Source organism: Micropterus dolomieu, linkage group LG05 (genome assembly GCF_021292245.1).
Source record: "Micropterus dolomieu isolate WLL.071019.BEF.003 ecotype Adirondacks linkage group LG05, ASM2129224v1, whole genome shotgun sequence".
Lineage (NCBI taxonomy): Eukaryota > Metazoa > Chordata > Actinopteri > Centrarchiformes > Centrarchidae > Micropterus > Micropterus dolomieu.
Window position 1 is genome coordinate 11,350,637 of NC_060154.1, and position 22,631 is coordinate 11,373,267.

A 22,631-nucleotide genomic window follows, 5' to 3' on the forward strand; every position below is an offset into this window, starting at 1 on the left:
GTGTCATCAGCATAAATATGAAAAGAAATGCCATGTTTATGGATAATATGTCCAAGGGGAAGCAGATACAAGGAAAACAAAATGGGTCCTAAGACCGACCCCTGAGGCACACCATATTTAACTGGACAGAATGAAGAGACATAGTTGTTTACAGACACGCAAAACTTCCTATTTGACAGGTAGGATGAAAACCATTCTAGAGCAGTACCAGAGATCCCCACCCAGTGCCTCAGTCTGTCTAACATGATGTTGTGATCAATGGTGTCAAAAGCAGCGCTAAGGTCCAGGAGTACAAGGACTGAGCACATACCTTCATCAGCAGACATTAAAAGGTCATTGGTGACTTTAAGCAGGGCAGTCTCAGTGCTGTGGTACTTCCTAAAACCAGACTGAAACTTTTCATATATTGTTATTTTCCAGCACAGTGAGCAGCTGTTTGGACACAATTCTTTCTAGAATCTTTGCAATAAAAGGCAGTTTTGAAATTGGTCTAAAATTTTGTGGGAGGGAGGGATCTAAACCAGGTTTCTTTAAAAGTGGGTTCACGCAAGCCGTTTTAAAATAATCAGGGACACAACGAGTAGATAGGGAGCGTGTACTCAGTGCCTCAGTAAACATGGAGCTTAGCTTATTTGTGTAAATAATGATACCTCTGTGGGCTTCATTATTGTTTACACCATAACCTGAAGAAATACTTCAGAGGTTAGCTTCATGTTAAGGTCATTGTTCACTCATTGACTGCTGTTCTAAATAATACACCAGCTATATTTGTCATTTGTCATTTAAATCCTCCACAGGTGGATTATCAGGTGGTCGGGCTTATGTTGGCTTCTTGTTGGCACAGATTTTGCTATGCTGCTACTGAGCTTTCGTCATAAACTAGAAAGTAAATATGAATATGCGAGAGGCACCGGCTCAGATTTGAAGCAAACTCACAATACAGGAGCTCTTTTCTTACTGCCCTGTTTCAACTTCAGGTCTGCCTAACTTCACTGAACACATATTTGCAGGTTTTCTCAGTAGTGACTCTAATCCTTCTTAAAAAGGGTGATGCCACTGAAAAGGCAGGACTGACGAGTAGCAACGTCGTCGTTGCAAAAGGAAGTAGCACGGTTCACTGAAACAGTGATCTTGAGTTTGACAAACACACAGTACTACATGTAGCACCTTTAAATCTGTCTTTGGCTTAACTTCTCGTTTATCAGCCGCGATGACAGACGAAGCTGATTACTTTCAACATGTGTTACTTCCCAGTATGTTTCAGACTTTTCCTGTCTCTACGGGCCTTTAAAGTCTGTGTGTTAAGGACTGATTAAGGAATTTTAGTGTGCATATTGGTGTGCAACATATTTCAATAACCCAATGATGTGTCTTTTTAAGGTCACCGTCAAAATAATCAGTTTTAATTTTGGTCATAGTTCCACAAAAAGTTTTCAATTGTTCACCACATATGACTGTTTAAAATCACTTTGGTACTAGAAGCTGCACCATATTAATTATCATTCAGTGAAGTCAAAAATGATCTCTGTTGACGGAAGAGATCGTAAATGTGCCTTTTTGTTTTGGCTGAATTAACAGCAGCTGGAGAAGCAGTGAAGATTTTAACCTGTTCATTTTCTCAACTGATGGATCCCTCTTTGTGTCTGCAGTCGTCCTCGTCCTCCCAGGAGCGCCTTCACCAGCTTCCCTACCAGCCGACACAAGATGAGCTCCACTTCCTCTTCAGACACTTCCGCAGCACAGACAGCATGACCGACGAGGATGGGCGGACCTCGACGGTCATGCGGCCTCGGTCCAGGAGCCTCAGGTAGCTAATAAAGATTTCAGCTTGCACTGGAATGAGTCCTGTCGCCTTCTATCCTGTCCGTCTATAATGCTACATATTAATTTTAGCACAAAAGCGCATGCATGGTAATAATCTCAATATCACAAAGACTTATCTTCTCAGTTGTTGTTCTTAAGTGGGGGACAGCCGCTTTTCCTGACTCATTTGGTTGCAAAAAGAAGTCTGATTGCATTGGAGTTGATGATAAAATGACCCTACTTCTTCTCACCTGATTTATTACCTCAGTAAACACTTTCCTATTGAGTTTATGATCTCAATTGCTAGTTTCAGGTCTTCTTCAATACAGCATGTTGTTCATTTAGTAAATTTTGGTCCCATTTAGAGGAAAATAGTTTATAAAGCAGGGTATGCTTTGGGCGTGGTTATCTTGTGATTGACGCTACCATGGCAACCTTTCAATCAGGCTAGAGGTAACTCGTATCCACTGCACTACACTGTGCATTTGACCAGCGCCGTTGAATATGCATATTAGGAGTCAACAGTTAATTTTTCCAGTAAGTATATTTTGTTATAAGCCTGTTTTGCGCTCGGCAAAATTAGCATCCCAGTTAATAGTGAATTACGGATGCACCTTGCTAACCAAGCTAGCTAGCGCCACCCGCTTGTCTACATATGTCCACGTCCAGTTTGGTTCCAAAAAACCAAGATGGCGACGGCCAAAATGGCAAACTTGAGTCTTCAAAACCGAAGTCCACAAACCAATGCATGACATCACTGTGGCTACATCCACTTCTTTTATACAATCTTTCATTCTTAGATCCACTCTTAGGCGGGAGAAATGTTAGTGTTACACTTGTGTTCACCACTTCTAGAATTCCCTCAAAAGTCTGAGCAGAGTCTAAGCATCTGTTTTATGTTGTTTCTTGGCCGTCATTAAACTAATGAAAGTAATATTTTATACAGATTTAATGCAGTAATCCTTCCCGAGGGATTAGCTACCCTTTTGTTGCAGAAAACAACATTAGAAGAAGATTAATTTTGGACAGCCATTGCATGTGGCCCTTGGTGTCATTATGTACTGTTAGACTGTCAGATATCAAGATGTCTGTGCATCAGTATGACCAAGACAAATTCACAAGCAAACGCAGCATTTGGCATCTGAAGTGCTTCAGACTGATCACACATGCCTGTTGGCCGGCAGGCAGGTGGAGATCTGACTGCAGAGATGTGTGGTTTTGACAACTTTTGTCTGTTGGCTCTGCTCTGCGCTGTTTGTGCGATGCCTGAGTGCTCTGTGTTCTGGCACCATGGTGTGCTGTGCGTGGGCATGCTAGCTAACAGAGCGCCTCAGGGATCTATCTGCTGAACTGTAGTCAAGGGTGGGGGTGGTTTAGGAGGGTGGGGGGCCTGATGCAGAGAGCCACGGTGAGCTGCAGCAGTGCGTGTTGGGCAGCAGCCATCCAGCTAAACAGAGGCGTCTTTCATGACCACAAAATGGCTTAGGGAGCCTGTTTGCATGTGATAAATGTTTTTTTTTTCTCCATCTGTTCTGTTTGAAGCTTCACCAAGCAAGACTTGTTAGTGAAAATACACCCGTCTCATGGGCATAAATACTGAAGTCGTGTTGCAGTAAATGAATCGATGTGGATGATTCACACGGTTTGGCCAGAGGAAACATCTGCTGTCGGTGTAGACACATCTAAAAGAGAAACATCAAAACGTGACAATGAAATCCACTCTGAATGTGGCTTTACCAGCTTAAGAGCTACTGAAATCGAATATTGGCTTACAGTGTTGCTTTTGACAGGCTGAGATCAGAAGTGTAAGTGTAGATGTTGACCTCAAAGAACCTCTTTCACTCAAACCTGAACTACGTGATGTGTGTATGTTTGGCCTTGCTGAACCAAATCGACTTTTGGGCATTTCTAGATAACCGCGAGGGCCTCGATGACATAATCACTTTCACATTAGCTTAGTGGCTCGGAGGAGATATTTCTTTGATTGTGTATTTGTAAAATTTGAAATGAATTTATTATAACATACTAATCTGTCGTTTTTGTTTGTTTTGCAGCCCCGGGCGGTCAAGTGTCTCCTTTGATAATGAGATAGTCATGATGAACCATGTTTACAGAGAACGTTTTCCAAAGGTACATATGTGTAGCAAAGACACTGCTTTTCCAGTTTGTTGCACACATGTTGTCCCACCTTAACACAACAAAGTCTTATTCTTAATCATTTTAAAAGATATATTATAGACACAGAAGGGAAAGGTTTATTGTTTAAAAACAATGATAGGATGGAAACTGAGCCAAATTTTTGAAAGCCACAAATCCCAGTAGGTGGTTAATTTATCAAATGTGTGAAATCACTGGTAAAGACCAACAACCATATAAATCCACCCACAGAAATATTATGGACATTTGGGGGAGTATAAAATCAAAGTGACTGGTTTTTAAATGCCTTAACTGTGTGTTTGTGTGCTTGACCTCCCTGCAGGCCACAGCCCAGATGGAGGAGCGCTTGTTTGAAATTATCACCCACTGCTCTCCAGACAGCTCCCTCCCGCTGGCCGACGGGGTGCTGGGCTTCATCCAGCACCAGTTGGTCGAGCTGGTCAGAGACTGTCTGGACAAGTCCCGGACAGGCCTGGTTACATCCCGATACTTCGCTGAGCTGCAGGAGAAGCTGGAGAAGCTGCTTCATGAGGTGAGAGGGGAACATCTGATTTGGGTCTACTCCTGTAGAAATGATGTGGGCAAAATTTGCTTTGATTGTTGTAAAAAAAAAAAAAAGATAATTAAATGGACATCATCAGCTGATGAACTACGTGTGAACGCTTCATCTGGACGCAGATGTAATGAAGTTATGAAAGGCGATTGATCGAGCCAGGGTGAAATGTGCAATCAGGCACGTCAGTCAATAACCGTCTGATGGCCAAAGGCGCACACAATGGATCTGGTTGTGGAAATTGTCAGTGATAGTGAGAAGTACTTTTGTCATAGATCCTATCTGTGTTGTGTTAAAATGTTAGTTTCTATAGCAACCTCCTCCCATGTCCCTCTGCATGCTATCAGACAGAAGGCATGGCCGACTCGCTGTACCTCCAGCTGAACTGATAAGTCTGTTCCCATTCAGTGGAACAAATGCTGTGACTCGGGTACACAAACCTGAAGACTCACTGTGTGTGCCAACTAGGCCACTTTTTTAACTTTGTGTAACAGTTTCAGAGAAAAAATGACATTTTCTGTGCCGCTATTTGGGATTTGATTATGTATTAATATAAATTTCTTTCAGTTTGTAAAAGCTGTAAAATTTTAAGCACTTATTTGGTAGCTCTTGGCTGGGAAATATCCTCTGATGTACAGAAAGCAACATTTTATTTTTCAATCTTTGCTGCCAAAATCACTGCCTCTTGATCATTGCAACAAAAGTAGTTTTATGGAAAACAACCTTTTGGAAGCTTTCAGAAGCTTTTTATTTATTTTTCAACCTCCATTGGTCATTGTACATGCCTGTTACCGCAAGTTGTTCTCTCAAATATGCTTTTGAGCTTGTTACCATGAAAATGTTAAAGAGACTTAACTGAGAGAAGATTTTTTCCGGGAATTGTAGCACAGGAACCAAAAAACAATAAAAAGCAATTAGCACATGCTTTACCAAACCAGATTCTCCTCACTGAGTGACCATGTGAGGATTTTGTGTTTTCAGTAGCAGGGTACGTGGCTGTTTGATGAATTGGCCTTGTGACTTTCTAATCTAGACAAGACCATCTTTCTCACACTTTCACATTGTGACATTCACATTGGATTATTGGTCTGGCAGGCATGACCAGAGGATTGTCACACGTGCAGATCATGGTTCTCTTAACCATAGGGAACTTTGGAGAAAGTTAAAGGAATAGTTGACTTTGACATTTTAGAGGTGCTGGTAGGCAGCTTTTGTTACCTTTAGACAGAGAGCGCCCCCCCCCCCCCCCCCCCCACGCACGCACACTCACACTCACACTCACACACATTCTCACACACACCACACTCCTTTCCAGACTTTATGCTAAGCTAACTGGCTGCTGATTATAGCTTTATATTTAATAGACAGATTATCCAGGCTGAACATGAATACTTGGACATAAATGCATGGAAAACCATACAGCCACCTTTTCACTAGTACAGACTGTCACTCCAGTCGTCTACAAGAAAGGCCGTGGATGACTCATTAATACTCCGCCCACCCACCCAGTGATTATTTTAACAACTCCTTTTGGTTTAAAGTGAAGTTTTTTCTCATGCTATTCTGTCAGACAGCTTCTGTTTCATATTTCTCTTAATGCTGTCCCATCTGCTTTGAACACACTGTTTTATATATTTATATTTCCTGTTTCAGTACTAAGCAGCGCTTCTGCTAGAATCTTTTTTCAGTGGTGGAGGAAGTGATACTGGTGTATTTGAAACCATTGTGTAGACAACAGACAGAGAAATTCTTTTTAACATTTCTTAATTACAATTCTCAATGGTGCATACATGCCACCTCTTATCCCATGTCTCAAAATGTGGCAACATGGAAATCATCATTTTCTTTATTCTCCTTTACTTTTATTTCCCTTTTACATTACAACATGTTTTATTTATAGTTTAATTTTAAATTATATTTTTTTAAATGCAAGCCAGGAATTATCAGCCAACATCTGTGTTGGACCTCAATAATGCTCTTTGGCTGAATAGGAGAAAATCCCTGTAGCCAGGTTCCATAATCTTGTGGAAAGCCTTCCCAGAAGAGTAGAGGATATGAATATCCATAGTCTTAGAATGAGATGCTCAAAATTCACATGGCTGTAATGTTAAGGTGTCCAGGTTGCCTGAGTGGCCCGTGGGTTAGAGCCCTGACCATAAACAACACCGTTCCCTGGTTTGACTCTAGCTGGATAATACAGCGCAGCAAATTCATTTGTCAAACTGAAGTGTATGCAAAGTTTTACACAGCACCTTATTTGGTTGGAAGTATCATGATATTCCTATATTTCTTATTCTTATATATTTTAAAATATAATTTATAAACTGTGTTGTGTGTTTTGTCCTCTGTTGGGCATTTTGTGTTCAGCAAGTTGAGTTCTGCATAAATGACCCATCCTGTTTTCCAGGCATACAAGCGCTCTGAAAGCGAGGAGGTGACCGTCATCATCCAGCTGGTGAGGAAGATCCTCATCATAATCTCTCGGCCAGCTCGCCTCCTGGAGTGTCTGGTAAGCTGAGGAGGAGAAAATCTCTTCCTAATTGAAAATTAGATTTCTTTGAAATGGGTAGAAGTCAGTTCACGTTAAAGCAGGACTGCAATGGGTGTCTGATCTTTATTCTCTCTTAAAAAGTGGAAGTGTGTCAGAACATGAAGCTGATGATCTGAAGACAAGATTACTCAACTTTCACTGTGTCTCCCCTTCAGTATTCCCAAAATATAAGAAGAGTGAGAGTAGAGAGTAAAATAATTGAAAATAATAATGATAATACGGTTAAAAAAAAACATTAATTTGTAAAATCTGATTAGGGTTATTATTGGTTATGGGAATAACTACTAGTAATATATGACAAGCAACTGGACTTGAATGAGAAGCTGAACATCTTGAAGACTACAGTTACCTTTGACTTGTACCACTAATACAGATTAAACACCTGCTTCTGCCGTTTCCTGCTTTGAGTTCAGTCTGGCAGGAGATTGGCTTCAGCCAGTTCACATTAATGGAACTTTGATGTTGTTCACAGGAGTTTGACCCGGAAGAGTTTTATCACTTACTTGAGGCAGCAGAGGGTCATGCCAAAGTTGGCCGGGGAATCAAGACGGACATCCCACGGTACATCATCAGCCAGCTGGGTCTGACACGGGACCTATTAGAAGGTAATGTCTCTGTTTGAAACCTGCTAGATTATGTGCTTTATTATTGTGAGTGTCTTTTGAAGTCACTTTCTATTGGGATAGGATTTGACTTGCATCATAGAATAGGCCTTTATGAACAAACACTGGGAAAAGAAGTCCTGCAGTTTTACTACCACATAAACATGCAGTAGGAACCAGTTTCTGTACAGCTAAATGACCTGACAACTCTCAGATGGTTAGACTGAACATCAAATTCACCAAGAAGTTCCTTACAATTGGGGATTAGCGAGTACATCATTATCTGTGTTGACTCATTTTACTATAATAATACTATATAATAATATAAGTAAAAAGTACATTATAAACCTAACTGTCTGAAATAAGAGTAACAGAGATGGAGAAAAGAAGGGCTAATGGTGGGAATTGAAGATTCCACCATAATATTAAACACCATCTCTCTCTCTCTTTTATTATTTCTAGACATGGTACAGCTTGAACAGTATGATGGCAGTCCTTCGGTGTCAGTGGAACCAGATGCTAATGTGGAGGTAAGCGTTCACTTTTATTATTACTGACTACCTGTAAAGCACAGTTTTTGATATTGGAAGAGAATATTGTTTAGGATTAAAAATTAAAATACACACACTTTCTTCCAATGTGTTCCTTGTTTTAAATTGTTTTTAGTCACTTCCTGAGTGCTGTGCTAAATGTGTCTCCAGAGGATTAGGACATTAGGTTTCCAGTGACCCATTTTAGTGTGAAAGGATACCATAAATATTTTAAATCAGAGTTCTGTTTGTTTAGTTGCGCTACAGATATTTTATGGTGAATCTATATCTCCAAAATTGCTCTAAAATCTGTGAACATTTGTTAGGGTAGTGTCAAACACTAAATTCAAGTTGGTTTTATTTATGTTGCCCTAAATTCAGATATGTGGACAAAATTTTACAACTATGTGTTCAGTATTTGGACTACAAGTTGGCCCTCAGTATGTACTACATAGCAGACTGCACAGGCAAGCCCTGGAACATGAATTATACAGTACTATTCCTACTAACAGTATTGCTTCTACTATGTTTCATATTTAACTTGCCAGTGACATTATGTTTTTGCTTCTCTCTCAATAGAATAAAGCCCCACAGACAGTGACACCAACTAGAAGGAAACCACTTGAAAGTGATTTTGAAACGATCAAACTCATCAGTAATGGAGCTTACGGGTAAGAGGAAAGGACCATTGTCTGAACTTTCCATGCATTTTCTTATCTTTGTTTATTAGTTTTCTAAAAGATGTGTTTTAAACATTTTTTACTCTTTTTAAACCAAGAGCTAGGAGATTGAGAATTTGTCAAAGGCTTCTTTTGGTTCCTTGAAAATCTACTGCAATACGGCCTTTTTATTCATTATATGTAATTGATATAAATAATAGGGGTGTGGAAAATAATAGATTTTTAGATGCATTGCGATGCGGACTAGGACGATTCTGAATCAATTCACAAATGTCAATCAGTGGGAATCAATGCGCAACTAACATTAATGATTTTCACCTGCACACTGTGTAGCTCAGTAATGCTTAGCTTGCGTCCTCTCCTCATTCCTCAAAGGACAGCTACGTGACAGGCGGCAGAACGTGATGGTGAAAGCAGCGAAGCAGAGGAAAATAAGAGCGCTACGTTTCAGTCTGGCAGTAAATGTAATAGTGTAGGTCACAGTGTGTCCGTTAATTAAAGTCTGTATATTGTTTTTCAAGTACTAGAAAAATGAAGGCAGTTACGTCTCCTCTTCAGAATGCGGTCTGGAAGCTGAACAGGATGTTTTTTGGCTGCTAGTTCAAGTTTGCTTGTTGTCGTTCATTCACATAACGAGTACACAAATGAACAAAATGCTGTTTCTCAAGGCCCATTGTGCTCAATACAAGATAACAATAATCAACTTATAAGACAAAACACAAACATGTAACTACACTACACGAGACAAAAAAAGGAACAGATGTATTGAGGCGGAATGAACGGGATTTGGCTGGAGCGTTGTAAAGTGCGTAGTTCAACACATCTATTCAGTTCAGTTAAATTTTATTCATGTAACGCCAAATCAGAACAACAGTTATCTCATAGCGCTTTTCATAAAAGCGCAGGTCTAGACCATACTCTATTATTACAGAAACGCAACAATTCCCACCAAGAGCAAGCACTAGGCGACAGAGGTAAGGAAAAACTTCCTTTTAAGAGACAGAAACCTCGAGCATTATATAAAGTAACATTAAATATCTGCATTTCATTACTACCTACTTATTTGGATTGGTACATATACTTTGCTTTGAAAGTAACAAGTAGTAACGCAGTGAGAAAATACATCTTTATCTTATTTGTGTTACAATCGCATCTCAGCCTCATAATTTTAATGAGGTGTCTAGAAATTCCCACCCTTGAGGTGAGAAATCGAATCGTTGACCTGATAATAGCAATCGAATCGTGAGACCAGTGAAGATGCACACCCCTAATAAATAATTATCTTAGATCTTATCTATAGAAACTAATTTCCTCATTTTGACCAAACATCCAGAATTTTCACATGGTGGTTTTCAACTAATTACGCAGCAACATATTGCGTTATTCTGTAACACACAGCTTAATAAAGACAAGGAATGTCATGGCTCATTCAGACTGTCAGTCAGAACAGTTCAGAGTGCTGCAGTTATCCCATGCGAGAAAGGAGAACATTTCAAAGAGGGACAATATTTCATCCTTGTTTGCTAGAATGGTGGCTGCGGTTTGATCATGTCACAGCAAAGGCAGCTTCATGCAGAGACATCCTATCTATCCAATTGTTCGTTGAATTAGAATAAGATGAAGGGAATCTCAAATCTCAGAAGTAAAAGTTACACTTATGCTTAAACGCAGCAAGTGAAAAACTGTCCCAAACTTCGACCCCTCTCTGTACCCATGCTTTCTATGCGAGTATCCCTTAAAATTTTCTTGAAGCGGTTTTATTGTTAAGTGTGAAGATAATAGGACTGTGGATTTTGACAGGGCTGTGTATCTGGTCCGCCACAAGGAGACCCGCCAACGGTTTGCCATGAAAAAGATAAATCGTCAGAACTTGGTCCTGAGGAACCAGATCCAGCAGGCTTTTGTGGAGCGAGACATCCTAACTTTTGCTGAGAACCCCTTCGTTGTCTCCATGTTCTGCTCGTTTGAGACACGACGTCACCTCTGCATGGTCATGGAGTATGTGGAAGGTAAAGTAGTGATGGACTGCGTGATCTTTTTTTTACTAATTAAACCTTTGGCTTTGTTTAAGCTAGAGCGGCTCACAGTGAGTGATAATGTAGAATTACAAATTAGTCCAAGCAACAGAATTGAGGCTTTGATATTCTGTTTTTCCCGTTTCATTAAGGTGGAGATTGTGCCAACCTGCTCAAGAACATGGGCCCTCTGCCTGTAGAAATGACAAGAATGTACTTTGCTGAAACAGTCCTGGCCCTGGAGTACCTTCACAACTATGGTATTGTGCATCGAGATCTCAAACCTGACAAGTAAGAAAACAAACCAACTCCCACTCCATTCTAGGGCTGGCCCGGATGTCATTTTTTGAGCTTCAAAGCTTAGATAGCAATTAAAAGCAAATAATCAAATCCTCGCCCCCCCAAAGTAACAAAGTACAGGACCAAGAAAGGGAGGAGTTACATAAAAGAGAAATATTTATTGCAGGGTTAAAAGGATCGTAGCCTATGTTTAGCAGGTGAAGAACGAAGTAGAGTGAAAATAGATGAGTGCCGAACCAGGTTGGTGGCTGCTGTGCAGAAAAGGAGGAACCATAGCTGAGAGTCCAGAGTGAGAGAGTCTGATCCGAGCAGGTCCAGAGCAGAATCCAGTAATACTTTAGCTGGGTGGGGGTCCAGGGAGAGCAGATAGGATGAGTGTTATTTCCGGTAGTGGAACTAAACAAAGTTTATGCATAATTCAACTTTTATTATAGTGACTAAATGTTCCTCTTCTACAATTGGCCTAATATGAATTATTTAAATGTGTTCATTATATTGTTTATTTGTTGTAGCCTACAACAGTTTAATTTAATTTTAAAATTTAGGAAATTTGACTGTTTTGATCTGTAATGAAATTATGCAATAGTAAAATTAATAAACGCCATAACTACCACACTACAGTTGTCATCACTCACTTTAAAGTCCTGCCACACAGCTGAGGGCTTCATGTTGTTTTCCGTTTGATGTTGTTTTCTGTTTGTCAGGCGCGCGAAAAAAACCCTCAACAATCGAATCTCAAAACTGAATATTCGAATATTCGGGTCCAGCCCACCTTCATTCCTGTATAAATACCAGCTTCTCTTTTGGACACGTACTGAATATGAGCCAGTTCTGACCTGGTACACTTGCTTTTCATCAGGATTAAACATAATTAAATTACTTAACAGAATGGTCTGTCTGATAGAGAGTCCAGATATCTATTTATTTTTTTTTTTCAGTGCTCCTTTTATATTTTAATCTGGGCTCTTTAATCTCTTATATTTGTTGCAGAATTTATTGAAAGCATTGACAGTTCAAAGTAAAATACCCTTGGAAAACTGCTTGTGTTGTTGATGGATTATTTTTGTCTTTTTCCACCAAACAGTTTGTTGATTACATCCATGGGCCACATCAAACTGACGGACTTCGGTCTGTCTAAAATTGGCCTGATGAACATGACCACCAACTTGTACGAGGGTCACATGGAGAAAGACACAAGAGAGTTTGTTGACAAACAGGTGAGTTTTCGAATGTAACAAAAAAAAATTGCAACAGCGGTGATTATGCAAGCAGCTGTTTCTGTTCCCCAAAACTCACCTGTGTCGGTTTACCTGTGCAGGTGTGTGGCACTCCAGAGTACATTGCACCAGAGGTGATCCTCAGGCAGGGCTACGGGAAGCCAGTGGACTGGTGGGCGATGGGGATCATCCTCTATGAATTCCTGGTCGGCTGTGTGCCATTCTTTGGAGACACAACCGAAGAGCTTTTTGGACAAGTTGTCAGTGGTGAGTGCCGGAATGAGACATAAATCATAAGTAGAAGTAGAGGAGTCTCTTATTTTCTCGTCTTTTTAGAATCCTATCCGTGTAAGACTAAAAGTACAACTTGATATCATTGCATTTGTTGCCAAACTTTAAAACTTCACACAACAGAGTAGTCTATAAGTAATATATAATTTATTTTCTTTCACAGAAAACAGTATCATTTTGTATGCCGTAGTCCAAGAAATGGAAATAATTAAGTGCTTGCAGAGATTATAACTTTATACTTTTATTATTTATTATAAGTATAACAACTGAACTTCAGACACTGCAACTTTTGTTTTGTCACTTTTGATTTATTTTTATTTATCTCTCTAGTTTGTCTGTTTTTTTGCAGATGAAATTGTTTGGCCAGAAGGAGACGATGCCTTACCTGGTGATGCCCAGGACCTGATCACCCGCTTGCTCAGACAGAGTCCTTTAGACCGTCTGGGAACTGGTACTGCTCCGTTTACTGCTGATTAACACATGAAAAAGCTGCAGATGGTGTTTGATGCAGACTGATAATGAAAAATAGGTTGTTTTCTTTCTCTTAAACATAATTATTTTAATACACTTTATAACTTACATATGTAAAACAGTAATAAAGAATTTACATGAGAAAAATTCTAATTTAGGTCAAGAAAGTCAAAGTTGGGAGATACTCTTAATTTAGAGGAAAATATAGGAAACACCTATTTCTGAAAAGGAGTTAGGTTTAGTTGCCTCTTTAGTTTTATTGACCTTTTTGATGTCACAGTGTTTTAAAATGTAATCTAGTATTTGATTGGTTGTTAAAACTGTGGTTGTAGGCGGAGCCTCAGAGGTCAAACAACACCCATTCTTCCTGGGTTTGGACTGGAATGGACTCCTGAGGCAGAAAGCTGAATTCATCCCTCAGCTGGAGGCGGAGGACGACACCAGCTACTTCGACAGTAGGTTACACTTGAGATGATATAGAGATTATATAAAATGTTTTCTAATTGGTGTTACATCGGTCAGGTTTAAAGAGGGGGTTTCTCCCACATTTAAAACCCAGTAGACCAAAATGCTTTTTCTTCTAGTGTGACAGCAAAGAACCGCATTCGCGGTGGCTGTTTAAGACGTCTCTTGTGATGCACAAATAAATAACAATTGACAAATGGAAACTTCACAAATTTGAGTTCTCTATATTTTATTTTAAAAAGTTTTCTCCATTTTCTTTGTTTGAGTTTCTGTGGAACTTTGAGCGTCTTCTCCTGTTACTGTTTTCAGCTCGTTCAGAGCGTTACCACCATTTGGCTTCCGACGAGGATGAGGAAACCAATGATGAAGAGTCTTCCTTGGAAATCAGACAGTTTGCTTCCTGGTCGCATCGCTTCAGCAAGGTAAGGGCTAAAGGTGTTAGAAGTCCTTTGGAGGTTCAAAAAGTGGTCAGCCCTTGGAAAATGCTGTACAAATGAGAATTGCAGCCTTATCTTTATGGCTATTTACAAAGTATTTCACTATTCATATTTAAAAGAAATATGTTATCATAATTGAAGACCTCATGATGTTACAGAATTGGTTACTATTGCCAGGCTGTCCCACTGTGTTATGCATCATTAATTAGCCTGCTCCTGCTACAACTCTCCTGTAATGGCCAGTCACAATGGCTTTCATTAGGGTTAGCAACAAACTCACAAATTAATCATTGTATAAGATGAAATGATCAGTTCTCAGACTAATACCTCGTGCAGACCACACGACTTTCAGCGTCGGACGATGGCCGTGCTGTTCACACTACACAACTTGCCGTCTTGTGACTGGAGTCTTGAAGTCGCTGTGGCATTGACGCTATGTGACTGATCGGTGACAGGTGGTCACACACTACGCGAGCTGACAATGACTAGTCTCCAAACCACGTTTTGTCAAGAAAACACACGTGAAATGTGAAGCGGGAAATGACGCGAACCTACACATGAAACAGCTGTTGTTTGTTATTATAAAGATGCCAATTATAAAGACAAAAAATATGGGTAAAAGAATGGATTGTCATACGCAGGTAGCAGGGATTGTCTGAGCTACAGAGAGAGCTGGAGGTGAGTAAAAAGTGTTTTGTGGTGAAAAGTAGCTGCCTGCTCTGCCAGCTGCCTGCTCTCATTGGCTGGATGTGGATGTCGAGACGGCCGACTCTTCCAGATATTTGGCATGCTAGATATCTGGTAGACGTCGGCGAATGTGTCAGAAATGTGTCGGGGAGCTGTTTTGATGCGTCGTCGTATAGTTCACACAAGCTCGCCAAACGGCAAATCGGGCAAAAAATTGTGTAGTGTGAACTAGGCTTAAAACAACACAGAAATTAAATTACCCATGACTGTTGAGATAATAAAGTCATTCCTTTAACCAAGGAGTGGAGAGCCTTTAGTGTGTCTGCTAGATGTTGCATTACATTACCTGAAACCTCCTCAATACTCAACTCACCTCTCAATTTCACACCCTCTCTCCTGTTCAACCTCTCAGGTTTACAGCAGCACAGAACATCTGGCAACACCATCCAACCTGAGCTTCTCCTCTGACCGCAGTCACAGTGAGGACAAGGAGGACCGCGGGGACCTGGGAGGACTCAGTCCATTCCCAGGCCCAGCAGAGGGTAGCGTGGAGCGCAGACATGCCGGACGCATGGCCAGGTAGGCAAGGGTGTAAGATGTGTCATACTGTAAATTATACGCTGCTTTTATTCCTGTCACAGCCTTTTGGAGCGCTTTGAGGTCGTCTTGAGGCTTTTTGTCGATTTCTTGTTTTGTTTAGCATTGTGTTTGCCAAAAAACTGTATGAAATAAATGGTTGACCTGCACTTAAAGCATTTTCTTATAACTATGTAAAGGCATCGAACAATCAAAACGCAGTGTTGGTATGTTGTGTGATCACTTGGACTCTTGATTTACCCATCCAACTGGTCTTTGGCTGTTTGTAGCCTTCGCCCTCGGGCCTCCTCCAGCTCCTCCCAGCCTGAGAGGAACACCAGTCCTCTGGTGATGAGCAGCACCCACAGCCTGGAGACGATGCCCCGCTTTGCCCTCTCCACTGACGATGAAGGTAAATCCAGACTGACATGTTTTTGACACGTCTTTTCACAACATGTACCACTGAACATATTTATATGTTGTTTTCCTTTTAACCTATGTCACCTGCAGCTGAGGTGGTAGTATCAAACCTTCGGCGGATCAGGATTCGCAGCAACAGCACCGGGGCCAAACACTCATCTCCTAAGGACACGGCCGGCCCTCGACGCTTCGGTAACCAGCTGGAGACGCCAGACAGACAGAGGCTTCCCTGTGGGGGGAAGGTCCCGAAGTCAGCCTCTGTCTCAGCCCTGTCTCTCATCATCACTACAGCTACAGAAGGTTATCATCAACACCTCAAAGTCAAGCTGAAGACAGAATTAATGTGACAATGAGCCAATGGTGTTAAGTGCCACACATAGAGATAGCACCTTTACTGCTACAATATGTGATTCAAGTGGAATCAAAACGTAAGAAGCAGATCCAGAACCTGGTGATAGGTTTCTTAACACATGAAGTAAGCTTGTAATATTGTCTAATGTTTGTAATCACGGAAGTCAAACAGGCCTATATTTAGAACGTAACAGTGAAAGTAACTGAAATGGCAAGACTATATTCATAGCACAACAACTTTTTATAAAAAGGCCCTCCTGAGGCAGGATGCTGTGAATTGTCTGGTCGATACTTTTTGAGGAAAACCGTTTGTTTCAGATGACTTGCCAGGCGGCCTCCAGCCCAGTCCCATCTCCCCACGCTCTCTGTCCTCCAACCCTTCATCCCGTGACTCCTCCCCCAGCCGGGATCTGTCGCTTACCCCTGGCAGCCTGAGGCCTCCCATTGTCATCCACACCTCGGGGAAGAAGTATGGCTTCACCCTACAGGCCATCCGTGTCTACATGGGCGACAGCGACATCTACACGGTGCATCACATGGTGTCGGTGGGTGTCAAGACTTAAAACTGGTTAGCTATAACCAGTCCTTAGGTGTTTTAAATATCATGTATCCATGTCAGGCAATGTGCTTTACACTGATGACACCAAACTCGAAGAGAGAGGTATAAAAAGGTAGTGAGTGTGAGGAGAGGAGGTTCATTTGAGCATTACATAAGTGTGTTGCTGTTTTAACAGAGTGTGGAGGAGGGCAGCCCGGCTCACCAGGCAGGTCTCCGCACTGGAGACCTCATCACCCACGTGAACGGAGAGTCTGTCCAAGGCCTGGTCCACCCTGAGATGATAGAACTGCTACTTAAGGTACACAACAGCTACTAGACTGCTGTGGAAGTCACTAAGTTTGATAAGTTCAATTGTTTTGTCGTGAACACAAACAAATCATTCTTTGCTTCCTATGACATGTGCAGTGTGGCAGCAAGGTGGCGCTTCAGACCATAGCGCTTGAGAACACGTCGATCAAAGTGGGTCCAGCTCGAAAAACCAAACACAAAGGCAAGATGGCTCGTCGTAGCAAGAAGAGCAAGAGGAGAGATAATTACGACAGGTAATAATCCCAGGTCTGGTTTGCTTTCAGTTCCTATCTCTGCAGTGTTAGTCATCCTTTGTTTACTTTGTGAGTTGGGGAACTGGATGTGCAAAAGTCAGTGCTCTGTCTCCCCCTAGTGGTAGACACTGTTAAGTAGTTCAGTAGCAATTTGATTACATTTGTTGCCTGGTACATTCTGTTGTACTGGTGAGTATTTTCCTCAACTTTTATCAGTCAGTGCAGCTTCATGTACTTATTTTATTTTAAAAAATTCTGTGTTTGAATTATTAATGATTCACAGTATCCTAAATACTTTCTGGGGCCATCAGAACAGACAGAATACCCCGTAACTCAGTGTCAGTGCCACCTCTCAGCTCACTGAGCTTCACAATATCACATATCTGACTTGTTCTTCATCCTCTAGGCGACGAAGCATCTTGAAGAAGCTCTCCAAGCAGAGCACAGTGATGCATAGCAGTCGCAGCTTCTCCTCAGGTCTCCACCACTCTGTGTCCTCCAGCGAGAGTCTTCCAGGCTCCCCAACACACAGCCTCTCCCCCGGCCCCTCCACACCCTGCCGGAGTCCCGCACCCGACCATCAGGCCATTGGTGAGCTCAGTGTAGCTTCCAAATTATTTTTATTCTAAACCAGGGGAGAGTTGAGGCTTTATAGTTGCATTTTGAATCTCACAACATCCACAGATAGTGTCTTTGTGAGCATCTTTTAGAGTCTTGTCTTTAGAGACTTGTTACTGTTTTACATATTTTGTAATTCGTACTGTGTGTATTCACTGTGTAACTATATGTTGTTCTGCATGTCTACACTTTCTTGGCCAGGTCGCTGTTGCAAATGAGAATCTGTTCTCAATCAGCCAACCTGGTTAAATAAAGGTTAAATAAAAAAATAAATAAAACTGGCTGTGCGTAAATATAGTAAAATATTGAGATTTCTGCACCTTGTGGTGTGCAATTTTTAAAACAGTTTTTCCTCTGCTTCCCAGACAATAACTCCCCTCAGAGCACATCTCCTTGCTCCAGCTCTCCCAGTTCCCCCGCAGCACACATCCGGCCCAGTTCTCTCCACGGCCTGGGCTCCAAACTCAGCACGCAGCGCTACACCAAGGTGGGCCGCCGGAAGTCAACCAGCAACATCCCCCCCTCACCCCTGGCCTGCAACTCGTCCTCATCCTCCGCCCAGCCTCTTTCTCCACAGCGCTCTCCCTCTCCACTCTCAGGCTTCGCCAAAACCCTTCACACGTACCACGGCAAAACCCTGTCCCCGCCCACCATAGTTAGACACATTGTGCGGCCCCGCAGCGCAGAGCCACCTCGATCTCCTCTGCTGAAGAGGGTACAGTCAGCTGAGAAGCTGTCTGGTGTCTATCATGCTGATAAGAAGTCGTATGCCCCCCGCAGGCACACGTTGGAAGTGCCGTATTATGGTGAGGGGGACCTGCTGGGTGACTTGGAGGCAGAGGGTGTCTGTGGAGGCTCCTACATCGGGGTCGATCACAGCAGGCTGGGGGGATACATCGGCAGCCAGAGGATGAGGGACTCTGGGATTGAACGATCAGAGCAGCTGGTAGTGATGCGAAAGCTGAACCTGTCAGAGAGGCGAGACTCCTTTAAGAAACAGGAGGCAGTGCAGGAGGTGAGCTTTGATGAGCCAGAGGAGAAAACCAGCACCACAGTCACAGTGACCACTGCTCCAGCCCAAACGCAGCAGCAGCATAGGATGGCCTGGATGCTCACTCGACCCCAAACCGGCGAGGAGGTGGAGCTGGAAGTGCCGGTGGTGAGGAGGTTCACGCTGGTGCCCCAGATCGCCGTGCAGGGCTCAACGGAGAGCGAGGGACAGGATGAGTGGGAGCCGTGTTCCGATGGTGAGGAAACCAACGAGAAACCTGAGCTGGAGCTGGGCGTCACTTCATCTCCGCCACAAAAGGAAGGTCATCCTCTCACTGACAATGGCTGCAGTCAGGCAGCAGAAACCACCTCTGCATCAACAGAGAAGACTGAGTGCAGAGAGAAAACTCCACAAAAAGGACACCTGAGAAAGTGACTATACTCATTTCAACTACTCATAGCTTTGCTTTCAAGTCTTTCAAAGGTTGTAAACTCATTTACAAACTTGTCTGGCTGAGAGAGAGCGGGAGGAGATTTTACTTGAATTTTGTAAATGTAAATATTTGCCTCAAGGCGTTGTGGACTTTCTGGTTTTATTTATTATATTTGCAAACTTTGTCGAGTTAGTAAAAGGGAAAGAGGGAAGTTCTCATTGGTTGAAAAGCCAAGGTTAAACATTTTTGTATCCATAAAATGTGGTTTTATGTCTTTTGACTAGCTTGTTGTTTTTTTTTTTTTTTATATATACACCGGTATGTCTTATTTTTTTTAATAGATTATCGCGGTACAGACTAGTTTGATAATGCTGGGCATACTTGTTAAAAGACCAAAAGGTACAACAAGTCATTTTAGAAGTTGAAGTTAAATTTTTTGCCTCCTTGTCAGTGTAGGTTTAGATCTGATCCTGCGCAGCTTCCTATAGTGTAATACTACTATTATCTTGATCTCCATCAACCTAAGAATGACCTTTGGTTCACACTGCGAGCAACATGGTTGATTTGTCATTTCCTGATCAGCTGTCAGCCAGACTACAATACTAATGTTTTTGCTGCTTTGCTTAGGCCTTTTAATAGCACTACATCGCAGAAGAAAGCGTCAAAGCTATTGAGCACTTATTAGCATGCAGGAAAAAACTGCTTTGAGTTTTAAAGATGTTCAAAACTGGAATTCTTCCATTTTGTACCTGTCAGACACAACTACTGTTCATAAAACAATCACATTGGTGGGTAAAGAAGAGAATTATGGTTTTCTGACAGAAGAGAGGCATGAAAAGTTTAGTTGTTTGGCCCATGTTTGTCTGACAACTTTATCAGGTTTGTAATAAATTAAAGTAATTCCATTGACGTGTTGATCATGTACCTTTGCAGTGTGAATTCATGGTCACGACGTTGTTCTTCTTACATGTGGAACCAGTCAGAACAGGGTAATATTGCACACTGACACTGTCCACTTTTGACTTTAAAGTACAATCTGTAATGAAGCCGACTCCTAAGGGATATTATGTGCCATGATATCAGTACAGTGTCCTCTAAGCCATATCTTTGAAGACAGAAATGTCAGTTGAAATCATTTGTGTTTGTAATCTTAACTGCACATGAAGATCTTTGTGTAACCCCCCCCCCTCCCCCCCGTTATGGCATTCTCTGACATCAACATCTCATGAAAGACGAAGTTGAGGATGAAGTTGTGGATGTTGCAGAGCATGATACACACATACACACACGGCTTTGTGGCTACTTGATATAGACTTGGTGTGATACCATATTATAGAGGTATCTCAAATGATTTGTCTTTTTGACATCTGTAAACACTGATTCAGCATGGCTCTGCGTCTCGCTGTAATAACTTGTTCTACTCAAAGCATGCAATTTGCAGGAAAAACACTGAGCAGCCAAATTGAAGTCTATGTCATCTACAGAGACCGGAGAGAATATCTTTTTGTTTAAAACATTTTGGGATTTATTTATTTTTTGGTCTTTCCTTACCTATAGTGACACATCATTTTGTACCTGGAAATGTGTTGGATCCTTGTGTATTTTTTTGAGCGTTTTTTTTCTCTCACATGAGCATGTCAGACACATCTTGCCTAAAAGACCTGTTACTACTTAATTTACGTGTAGTGATGTTTACATCGAGGGGAAAAATGCACTAAAGTATTTTCACATGAATTTTGCAAGTGAATGTTGAAGGTGAAATGAAACCCCTTACATTGAATCCAAACCCAGGGCTTCTTTGAACAAATGTTTTATGTATTGTACAAATATTGATGTATATTTTGATAACAAGGGTGTGTATAATTCCACATGTGTTGAAAGACATGATATGCACAATGACAATTTAAGGCACTGGGATTTTTCGAGGGAATGGGCTGTTTTCACAAAAAACCTTGCTGGTATTTAGAACCGTATTTTACATCCAGTACAGACTGGATGTACTTAAGATTTTTTCCACTACAGCGACAGAGTTTTGAGGTTTGATGTCCTAATTGTCAGTGGCTGTTGCTGGCTTTTGTACCAACTTCCTCTTGAGTCTTCTGTTTATTGAATTGTTGATGTGTTCCTTAAGTCGTTCTTCCTCCTTTTAAAAGAAAAGTCCTTAAATCTCATGATGACGACCTTACGGGATGCCGTCATGTCAGTGAAGGGCATGGAGAGATTATGTCCCCGAATGGCTCAGTTATTTTTGCAGTCTGACGGAATTGTTTACAATGAACAAACATGCTATGTACTGTACAGACATTTTATATCCTGTGGCTGTATATGATGAAACTACCCTCTTTGATACCATGAAAGAAAACGACTCTCAAAGACGTAACATATCTGTTTTTGTTTTCTTTTAAAACTGTTCATAAGGAGTAATTTAGCGCCAAGCTGAGAAGCATTTACTGTTTTTATATGCACTTAAGTTACTGGTTTATCGTCAAGCTTTTTGAAAATACCTGTTTTCATAGTCATCGTATTAAATCAACCCAGTTCTATTAACTGAGCTAAGGGATGAAAGGAAACCTGATAAACAGCTAGATTTCTTGGGCAAGTGTACACTTCACCTGGTTTGTAATGGTGTTTTTTGTTTTTTACACGTGCACATTTGCATTAAAAGGAAGTCACACAGGCAAAATAATGCTGCAGAGGGATTAACTAAAAAATCATTATTCTAGAGCTAAATTCTTGTTAATAAAATTATAGGATGTCCGATAAACTAAAATAGCAGATTCAACACTATTTGTTCAGTTCTACACACATTTGCACACTAAGGGACAACTCTGTAAAAAGGCTTCACAGTTTGAATACATCACTATTTCTCAGAATGGCTTGGTTTCTTATGTGAATATAAATGTAGTAAATGCTCGATTGGTCTGGTTAAAAGTCTGACAGTGATGTGACAGCTGTAAGGTAAATACTCTTCAGCCACTGAAAGTCAGCAAAGACGAGCTCAGTTGGTGTCAAACTTACACTTAAAGAACAAACTGGCAGGTAAAACTATTGTACATGTGCATGTGTTCTCCTGTGGACTCTTCTGTTCAGTGCATGCTGCATGAGACAAGCACACATCTGTAATACTTGACTGCATGGTATACCGGCGTTGTCGCCCTGTACTGTGTTTTCTTGTGCAACAAATAAAATTTGTATTTCTCTTTGACTCATCCTTAGTTGTATGTCCTTCAGAACTGTTCACCACACAGAGGCTTTTGTTGAGTCACATACAGTGGCTCTTACACGGCGCTGATGTAGGGAAAATAATCAGGTAATATGCAGGCTGTTAAATTTGACAATTATTTTTAAAATGTTTTTTGAGACAGCCACATTGACTTCTGTC

At 41.3% G+C, this 22,631-nt stretch overlaps 1 protein-coding gene across 1 annotated transcript in view; it reads left to right on the top strand.

The window, feature by feature from the left end:
- mast3b (microtubule associated serine/threonine kinase 3b) overlaps positions 1 to 22,458 on the top strand; it is a 43,823-nt gene extending 21,365 nt beyond the window's left edge. Inside the window, exons 6-27 of the mRNA XM_046049501.1 lie at positions 1,650 to 1,807; positions 3,858 to 3,933; positions 4,283 to 4,492; positions 6,921 to 7,022; positions 7,537 to 7,669; positions 8,129 to 8,196; positions 8,776 to 8,867; positions 10,677 to 10,885; positions 11,044 to 11,182; positions 12,276 to 12,408; positions 12,510 to 12,675; positions 13,049 to 13,150; positions 13,503 to 13,625; positions 13,945 to 14,057; positions 15,172 to 15,338; positions 15,626 to 15,747; positions 15,846 to 16,055; positions 16,425 to 16,651; positions 16,841 to 16,963; positions 17,071 to 17,207; positions 17,614 to 17,798; positions 18,191 to 22,458. Of these exons, the coding sequence (XP_045905457.1) occupies positions 1,650 to 1,807; positions 3,858 to 3,933; positions 4,283 to 4,492; positions 6,921 to 7,022; positions 7,537 to 7,669; positions 8,129 to 8,196; positions 8,776 to 8,867; positions 10,677 to 10,885; positions 11,044 to 11,182; positions 12,276 to 12,408; positions 12,510 to 12,675; positions 13,049 to 13,150; positions 13,503 to 13,625; positions 13,945 to 14,057; positions 15,172 to 15,338; positions 15,626 to 15,747; positions 15,846 to 16,055; positions 16,425 to 16,651; positions 16,841 to 16,963; positions 17,071 to 17,207; positions 17,614 to 17,798; positions 18,191 to 19,251 (4,056 nt within the window). The 3' untranslated portion in view covers positions 19,252 to 22,458. The remainder of the gene's footprint in view (positions 1 to 1,649; positions 1,808 to 3,857; positions 3,934 to 4,282; positions 4,493 to 6,920; positions 7,023 to 7,536; positions 7,670 to 8,128; positions 8,197 to 8,775; positions 8,868 to 10,676; positions 10,886 to 11,043; positions 11,183 to 12,275; positions 12,409 to 12,509; positions 12,676 to 13,048; positions 13,151 to 13,502; positions 13,626 to 13,944; positions 14,058 to 15,171; positions 15,339 to 15,625; positions 15,748 to 15,845; positions 16,056 to 16,424; positions 16,652 to 16,840; positions 16,964 to 17,070; positions 17,208 to 17,613; positions 17,799 to 18,190) is intronic.
- Positions 22,459 to 22,631: the final 173 nt, after the last annotated feature.